This window comes from Bombus impatiens, unplaced genomic scaffold (genome assembly GCF_000188095.3).
Source record: "Bombus impatiens unplaced genomic scaffold, BIMP_2.2 scf_0233, whole genome shotgun sequence".
Classification (NCBI taxonomy): Eukaryota; Metazoa; Arthropoda; class Insecta; order Hymenoptera; family Apidae; genus Bombus; species Bombus impatiens.
In genome coordinates, this window is record NT_176652.1 from 232,150 (window position 1) to 241,974 (window position 9,825).

At 36.5% G+C, this 9,825-nt stretch overlaps 2 protein-coding genes across 3 annotated transcripts in view; both read right to left on the reverse strand.

Moving 5' to 3' along the window:
- LOC100747763 (zinc finger protein 384-like) overlaps window positions 1-650 on the reverse strand; it is a 6,616-nt gene extending 5,966 nt beyond the window's left edge. For both annotated transcript variants that reach the window (XM_003488429.4, XM_012384090.3), the window contains exon 1: window positions 1-650. This exon is cut by the window's left edge and continues 395 nt beyond it. The gene's annotated coding sequence lies outside the window, so the exon portion shown is untranslated.
- A 647-nt stretch (window positions 651-1,297) lies between these two features.
- Window positions 1,298-2,092, reverse strand: LOC100747886. Its single transcript, XM_003488430.4, has 2 exons — window positions 1,855-2,092; window positions 1,298-1,752 (listed from the first exon to the last, which is right to left on the reverse strand). The coding sequence occupies exons 1-2, from the start codon at window positions 1,869-1,871 to the stop codon at window positions 1,413-1,415; spliced, it is 357 nt and encodes a 118-aa protein (XP_003488478.1). The 5' UTR covers window positions 1,872-2,092; the 3' UTR covers window positions 1,298-1,412.
- Between the last annotated feature and the right edge of the window lie 7,733 nt (window positions 2,093-9,825).

The following is a 9,825-nucleotide window of genomic DNA, read 5'->3' on the forward strand; positions in this document are numbered from 1 at the left end:
ACGGCACAAGCCACGACGCGCACTCATTTCCGGGTATACGACAGTCGAGCTCGATCGAGTATGGCCCCCGGTCGGTAGGTAAGCGTGGGTCTTGGGCCGGCCAACGGGGAATGAATTCGAGCTAACGGTACATAGCCACCCGACGGTGGCCACACGTTAACTCGAAGCGCCGTGATGCCAGGCCACTCTCCTAAAAACCACGAGCTGTGAAAGTAGACACCCTCCTTCTTCCTACGGATCCCAGGCTTTATCTTGAACGACCTCGTCTCACCGCCCTCGTCGAACGCATTCTTGTTTTCCTCAGTCAAGTAAATAAAAATACGTTTAACCGCGAAAACTTACTGCTGCTATTAATATTCTATCGGAGAAATATCAACTATGGCGGCGGTTACGCGCGGAGTATATTGTGAGAGCGAGGGGAAAGCGGCGCGTGCGCGCTTCTAGATTAAACAAGTCAACTCGTAATAGAACCGTTCTATTTACAGATATTACAAATGATCTTTGTAGTTTTACAGGAGTCCCGAACTTTCGAAAAAGAAATTTTTAACAGCGCAGAAAACACCTGTCCGTCGCTCTGTCTTACTCTCAGTTACTTCGTTTCCTCTACCACTACAAAGCGACACTAACTCTGTGCGCACCTAGCGGAGACTGAAGTGAGGTTAGGTCGAGAATCGATATTACGAAGATACTTCGATGGCCGCCATATTTCTATATTATTGCGCGCGTTATATGAATCACTCGATATAGCCAGAGAGGAAATTCTTTTCCGATACAACTATTCGATCGTCTAGTCCTTTATTGTAAATAAATAAATAAATAAATAAATAAATATATATATATATACTGGTATGTATATGCACTGGCAACACGATATAGGTACATAATAAAAGTAAATTAAAAGCCTAATGTCTTTTTCTTTTTTCTTTTATAGATATTTTTATTACAAACATGCTATTTCATACTTTCACAATCTCAAAATACTTTACGATCTAATATATATTTATAAGAAAAATACAATCGATCGACACGTCATTAATATAGAAACATCAATTTAATTCAATTGCTATTGCTATATTATATTATAATAATAACGAAATACAGACCATTCAAATTCTAAATTCGTTAATTATAATTATGCAAATTTTAATTCTGTCTTTCCAAGCAAACTGTCGCTTGACAAAAAATTTTAAATACTCTTTTGATATATACAATTGCATTAATATAGAGATAATATCTTGATAATAAATAATAGATTGTTGTTTACAATGCTCTGAACATTAAATTTTTCAAGATTTCCATTGATTCGATTTAAGAAAATTCAAATTCGAGTAGAAATACATTGAAAAGGAATGAAGAAAATGATATGCAAGAAATGCTTAATGATTAGGAATTATAATTTGAAAATAGCGATATCAAAATGAATCAGATGCTCTCTGAACACGTTCCATATACAAGGAAAATAGCAGCTTGTTACTTTCGTAATAAAATGGATTTTCAGCTGCATCCAGATCAGGTTTATATTCTGTTATGTAACTACTTTGGCTAGAACTGCATCCGTCGTATAACGGTGATCCTTGAGAAAGCTCTGAATAATTTGGCGATGGCATAAAGCTTCTGCCGCAGCAGTCTGTATCCATATTTTCAGTAACATTTTCATGCATGCCCGATAAACCATTAATATGAAGATTATTTATTCTTTTACTTAATGGCATAAATTCACTAAATTCTTCTTCCGCATCACGACCCCTTTTTCTAAATATCAGAAGAGAGGATGAATTAGCAGAATGACATCCAACCATTTATATATGTTAAATGGTAGAGTGTCAATGCACACATACATCAACAAAAACTAACCTGTTAGCCCGAGTCATCCTTGAACTAATCTAAACTTTTAGCAGAAGATTTTAATACAAATATATTCTTAACCACTGCATATTATGATATTTATAACTTTTTTTCGTCGAAACAATTAACGTCGTATACTGTTGAGCTTACGTGTAAGTCATATACGTTTGTGAAAAAAACAAAGCTTGATTATACAAATCAGCAGTGCACTGCGATATTTTTATTGCTCTATAGTTCAACCTCCAGATGGTAGAGTGCGTAAGTGACATGTTTTTAAGCAAAATGTTCTAAACTTTAGATAAAAATAAAACGATCGAGAAAGATAAATAAAACAGGTATGAGAAAGAATATTTTATATTAAGACAACTATACATTTTTTTATACTATAATATACAATATATTTATCTGTATGAAAAATGTTAGATATACTATCTAATAGCAAAAAAAGATGAACCATCTTAATTTATAGTTTAAATAATTTGAAAGCTTCGATATCGCTATCTTTTTATTTAAAATGCATTAGTCACACGAATCTATAAGTCGAGCGATAAGGAAGGGAATAAATAAAATAAAAGATAAAAAATGCGCAGAAAATTTTTTTATTGCAACGAGTAAGAATATCTTGTATTCAGATATTACACATAGTAGTGATTCGTTTTTCCCATAGAGCATGTCTATTAGGTTCCTGATATCTCGAATCTATTACCTACAATTTCTAATTGGTATTGGCAGAATTTCGTGACTTACGACCCACGATATAACCATCGATCATTTAGTTACCGACCGGAGGCGAAACATATATCAGTGCACATAAGAAAATAATATAAGTTACTCTTGTTAAAACTGACTATGCATATGACATTAACATATCGTTCATTGTAAGATATTGTGGCCAATATACCTAAATTTTAACCAATTTAATGTAATTACCTTGGTGCGTCTTTTTGCAATAAATTAGTCAGCTGAAATTATTTGATAACGAGTATTATATTTCCATAATTAGAGCGCATTAGATTCCATTGAATTAAATATTCTTCCTAGAGGTATAGTTTTCAACATAGTCAGTGAATTTCAAACTTATTTTTCTTCGCGGCAGAGCTAATTTCAAGATCGGTCGGTACATGTGTACGTAATGCACGTGTTATTTGTTCCGACGTTTTAACCTTTTAAACTTGTAATATTTCTGTTGATATGACAACATGATCGAGTAACATTTAATAATAGATACTAAATTTTAATTTATCATATAGAATCTTTTACAATCAATTGTTTAATCCTCCCGAGTATGATACATCGATATTTAAATTTGTATTTAAGTTTGAATTCGTAATTCAAATATTTAAATTACGTACTTAGGAGAATATTCATGACAGTTTCATTAACACATATCTACTTAGACACCATAAAATCTTGCTCGCAAAGCAAAGAAAAAAAATTCAAACGACTTAATTACACGAGAAATGTAATATTTAAAAAAACACTTTCGCATTCCTCATCAATACCGATTTCACATTGAAATTTCAAAAGATTTTCAGACACGTTTCTTATCTGATATCGAATTTCTCAAATATTTTTCTTGATAGTCCACGTATTAATGAAACACAGTTATTAAAACGATATCTTATTTCAAAATCCTGATACATAATCGTACATGTACAATAAGAAATTATTATATTTTGCAACATAATGACGAACAATATCGAGAAATGAAATAAAAAGGTAAATAATTGTACGTTTTAATATTACGTGCTAAATATATGTATATTTATCGTGTCAAAGACATAAAGACATAAAGACAATTTGAGTTAAAATTATCGAATAATTTTTATCCTACGCTTCGTTCTTATACCACTTAACGCGGTTAAGTACAAGTACGAGAACAAATTAAGAGCATAGAAAAATATCGTTTCTCGCGTGAGATTTTTTTCATAGAAAATAATTTGCGAAAGATGAGGAGAAGCGAAGTACGTGTACTTGTAATCGTATCGGGGCTGTTTATAGTAAAAGATTTAAAGAGCCGTATAAACGATCCATATTTGGCGCTTTTACACATGCTCCGCTTGATACGTGGGTGTGAACGCGGACCCTCGTTAGTTGTTACTCCGAACGAGTCGCTCCAATTACACCGTGATACGCATGTTGATGAGCTTAATTAATTTCAGAAGACCTGCCGAGAAAGAGAGTCGCGGAATACTCGCCGTTATTATTAGGAAATGGGAAACACATTTGTCGTCTGGGAAACGTTTATCTCGTAAGATACCGGCATCCGTAGGATAACGAGGATTCTACCACAGGAAAGGAAAACGCCTCCTTGCGTTGCCTACCGTTCTGTTCTCTTCGCATCTGCTTTCCGTTTCTGAAAATTTTCTCGCCTAAGTTAAATTTATTATGTACCGGTGTAGCGTATTATTATTATAGCGTTAGTGTAGGATATATAGTAAATTAATAAACTAACAAATTAATAAAATCTTTCTTTTCCTCGGTTGGCGATTAAATAAAATTTTCTAAAAATGTCGAGCTGTAGATATATTCTTGTCAGCTTTCGTGTGATTAACGAGACAATCGATCGTCCCTTATCGTGATTAACGAGTCAGAGTTACGTTAATATAGTAAATACGTTAATACGTTAATATAGTAAAAATTGAAAACGTGGCAATTCTCGGGATATTACGGAAGAGGTTGGACCGTGAAATTTTGCATTTAAAAGATTCACGAAATTTCTTGATCGATAGTGGGTCAGAATACTTTCTAAAAAGAGGACGCATAGTCCAGGATACATCGCGCGATTCGCTATTAATCGTTGGAACGTATGCGATTTTAGGCGAACCGTTATTTTAGTCTAATTTTCATAATAGTAACGTTCATTTTGTGGCAGCACTAAATTAGACACGTTCAATGTATTCTGGTGTTTCTTTTACGCGTACATCCGATGCGTCTGCAAAAAGACGTCCAACACCTACGAGACGCACACGTCGAGCTTCGTTAAATACGTATACGCGGTGGCCTTGATTCCTAAAGCCGTGAAAAGATCCCGTCGTCGGGTCAATTAAACCAAGCCACGAAGTCATTGACTTTGGGTGCACGGCCAATTTCTCTTCGACAGTCCGTAATATAGCGCGTCCCAAAAAGCTTCGCGTCAAGAATAATCCCAGAGCAACCTTGCGCTCGTAGAATATATACTCGGTTATTTTCGGCTATCTTCTCGAATACCGATTGTTCCAATGAAGCTATATGGCAACAATACGCTCGAACGAACGATAAGTCGATAATATGCAACGCTTTCGTTAATTTAATTAACGCTCGCATTGATTTTCCCATGAATATATGCTATATTCAATTAATAAACAAGATAATAAACGGATAATAAACAAGACAACCGCGAACGAATAAAAATCTTTCCATTTCATGCTAATTAATGTCTTCCAGTTATTTCATTTTCAATTTTTATTAAAATATCGAATTATTAAAATATCGGAAATGTTTGTCACTGTCTATTTTGTTGGTACGATGATCGTAATCTAATCGCGTCTTATCATAGGCAGGGTTGTAATAGCTTACTACGATATATAGTAGGTTGAGAAGATACGAAGCGAAAAATCACTAATTCCATTTATGGTCATTCGCGTACGAGAGAAAACGATTATTCAGCGGGTGAGTAAGATTTCGGTTTATTTGGCACGTTTATTCGTCAAAGCTACACACGTCAACGAGATACAACAGGAAATGGAGCCACTCCCTTAACGAAGGAGGAGCACCCAGGCTCGTATGCAATTGCCAAGATTTCTACGATAACGAAATTTCTTGCTATATCGTATCAATTTTATTTCGATCCTATTTTTTTCCCCCAACTTTGATCCCAAATACGTATTACTTAAAAATATAAAGAAATACCTTAGATATTCCGATTACAGATGTAAAGATATTAAGGCGAACTTCCTGTCGATCGCTATCGAAGTAAAATCGTTCTATACGATAGTACAGTAACAAAGTAAGATAGTAGAGTGGCGACAAGGAGCAAAATTTAAGCAGCGAGCGCGATGTAAGATGGTATACCCGTATTGATCACGGAACAATTTCAACGTTCGTTCGAAACATATAACGTGGCGGAGTCGATGAGTAATCGGAATACCTTCCCCAAGGTTCTTCCGATCGTTGAAAATCAAGGCTGTCCCTTTCCTAAATTGGACTAAGTTGTTGGGTTAGGTCGACGCACGTGATCCCCGCCGGTCGTTTCGTGCGTGTCCCTAAGCAAGACTCACGTGACACACGTTCGTCGAACTATGACGAGAAGCGAGGGTGAATTTGCGCGATCGTTCGTCACTTTCAATGCCACGTAGCAGCGCCACGGGGGTGTCCCCACTCGTCCCATGGTTCTCTCTGTATGGGGTGAGTCATGGTACTCCCTCCCGGTTTGGGCGTGGTGGCCGCTGCAGACGTTCCTCATCGATCTCCCCACGGCCATGGAACACCATAGAGCCGAGCTCGCTCGCCAAGGTGGTCCTTTTAATACCAGGGCCTCGTGCAACGAAATACACCCAAATATTCTCTTGGAAATGTTTTTTCCCCTAGAGCAAGCTTAATATTGCAACCATCGGAGTTCATTTTTCATAGAAATTTTATAAATTTGCAACGATGCGTTTTTCCGAATTCGAACGACGATTCGTCGTATCACGAGCTTCGTCTTATTTCTTTCGCTTTAATTTTTCCTCCGAGTTTTGTATTTTAATCGGCTTATTCGCAATTTCTTTAGTCATTTTACCTTATTAGGTTCTGCTTTTTTTTTTTGTTTTTCATATCGTGATCGTGAAATGGAATTCCGAGCATCCGCTTATCTTTGTCCTCGTTACTTCTCCTTTCGTACAGACTCTATAAATTTGATTAAGTTTGAAGAAATTTTACGCACCTATCTTTTTTTGCATCGTAAAAATACTCTCCGTGTAGCGACCTTCTGCGAGATATCTATTATTCCAATATATTTTTCGTAGTTTCGCAAAACTATATCTATAACTATAGATTTATGCTACTTTATTTACACTTTTCAATAACGTATTTAGGCAACGTTTACGCGTCGATATCGTCGATAAGGCACAATTATCGATACAACTATCGGTATATCTTCTTCGTTCAAATGTTTCAAATATTTATCGACTAATTTCTCGATCTTTCAGCGCTTTCTCGATAAATTCAGCGCTTTCATCATCGAATTTCGAGATATTCTTGTCGCTTCTGGCGTGGCCTGATACGACCGTCTCAAACAGCATTTTTGTGAAAACGTTCCTATAGAAGCAACGTGCGCGTTTAATCGTATGTCCGAGAGACGGAATTTTACGCAGAAATAAATGAAACACCGTTCGATATCAAGGAAGCGAAAACTGCGCTGTAATCGCGGCGATATCGTATAGTTATTGTTATCTGTTTGTTCGAGGTAATCTCGAATAAGGCACATACGTTTCCTTATATGGACTTGCTTGAGTTTCGATCGTATCTTACTGGAGGCAATTTTTTGTAATCACAATGGAACGTCTAAGTCTGATTCCTCTTATCCGCTTCCTATTTCACCACTTTTACATAATTCTTAACATACAACATTCGACGTATGAAAGATTTTGCGACTCTCGTCATTCTTATCTCGGTTCGACAATTATTTTCGCGCTGTAGCGTTATTATCTTGCTACGATAAAATTACACGTACTATGAAATAGAGCTACCGAACGTTCTTACGTAAGATCGTGCACCGCGAAAAATTCCACCGAATAACTCGTTCGTTCGGAAACTTGCGAACTCGCCGTTTACAGACCGCAGGTTGCCATAAGTTTTTCTTCTAAAAAGAATTTGTCTGTTTTCAAGAAATGGTTAAAAAGAGAAGAACAAATTCCAAAAGCATTGTACTCTCCTACGAAGAATCAACCACACGTGTGGTGCAACTCCAAGAACAACCAAGCCAAGCGTCTTAAAGTAAACGAACCGATATTCAAACGCAAACATCGAAGTTGAAACGCAAGTTGCAACGATCATCGCTGTGGAAGGCGCCTGCAACTATCTTCCAAACACGTACAGACATACACAGCTTAAAATTCGAACGCCCTCCAGCTGAAAGCTAGACGATGATTCATGCTGCAGCTCGTATGGAATTTCTGCTGCTTCGTGACAAATTGTATCTTCCACAATTTCATCCTGCTGGCATTCTTTCCTTCTTATTACTACGCACAGCGATAAATTCAATTCCTTTCTTCGATTTTCCGTACGCGATTCTTCGTTTACTCGTGAGATCTCGAAACGATCGTAATTTGGCGAATTTTGCAAAGCCGTGCTAAAATCGGTAAAAGCATGATATTATATATCTATATATATATATAGATGATATATATATATATATAGATATATACATATATATAGATGAGTCGCGTGATAACACACGACCATTGTAGTACGTGATTATATAATCGTCCAAGTTTCGTTTATTCAAAAAATAGCAAAGTAGCGTTTAATTTAAGACAATAGGTCGTATCTGTCGTCTTGGAAAGATTTAAGAATTATTGATTCAAAGCTACGATGCTCGCAAGGAGAAAGTACGAATCTATTCGTTTCCTGAATTAATTAATCGTCGAAAGGTTTCTTTTCGTCCCACTGACAAACGGTCAATTTTTTCTACGTCTCGGCAGCACGAAGAACGCTTTGTTGTCGTTAAGAAGAAAGTTCGATATCTATCTGCGTACACCGATGATTTCTAGCGAATGATATAAAGCTTTTCAAAGAATCAAGGTATTCGAGCGCCGGTATATATAACGGGTCGACAGGTGTCGCGATGAAAGCAGGTTTTCTTCTACCGATTCCCCCATGGACCTCCTTCAAATCAGTGCCGTATTTATGATTCATCGATGCTTTGTAAGTTCTAGATCAAACGTTTGCCGTGAAACCAATTTTAATTGGTTAATTGCTTAAAATTGACCGTCGTAGTCACTTTCAAGCGCTAAATGCGTTCGTATCTCGAGGTCTGTACAAATTCTCGAAAGGAAAGCCGATATATAGAGAAATTTATGAAACTCTGCAAAGAAATAAACGTAGTAGGAGCAACGAACGAGCGTGAAATGAAATTGAGAATCGAATTCCAATATTTTCTTGCAAATGATACTCTGTATCCTGGAAGTTGCGAATCTTCTTTATATAATTTGTATTTTTACGAAATCTTCTGCTACGCCGTTTAACGGCGAAACATTGTTTTTTTTTTTTTTTAAATGAAATATGTGCAGAGAAAGAAGTATAATTTGATATTCGACGTAAGAGCATTACGCGTAAAAGCAAACGGTTGAAAACAGAGTTGAAACGGAGAAAACAGAAAAGAATATACTATGAGAAATGTACGTAACCAGAAATTCGTGTACGCCACTGTAGATATATCGATCAAATAACACGAACTATTTTACATTGGAAGATAAAATAACACGTAACTAAGATTATCGAGATTGTACGAATCTCCGAAAGATTCCAACTATCGAAATGATTTTCTATCGTCGATTACGAATGTTCGAATGTTATAACTTTGGACGTAGGAGCTGTGACGAATAACATCCTAGAGTAATATCCGAATGTCCTAGAAATGAATATGAAAAATGTCTTAATATCGTTCGTTCTTAACCAAAAATTGCCTATTTTATTATTAAAAATTGACTTATCCTTAACGTATATTTCACGTATTATGCAAGAATATGATTCATCGACACGCGTAAACGTACGAAGAGAGTATCGTAAGATATTCCGTCTTGAAAGATACGTTAACGTTCAAAGACGACAGACTTTAGACAGTGGAACGGTGTTCTCGTAGTTGATCGTCAATGTTCCTATTGTAATGTTGGCTAGGGGAACCGTAGCGCTAGGATACGTTCCTGAACACTGTCCCTCAAGACCCGTTTCCGTGCTCCCTCGACGTAGCCCCCAGCGATACACGGGGTCCCATTCCGCGCAGAAGTGCAATGTACCCGA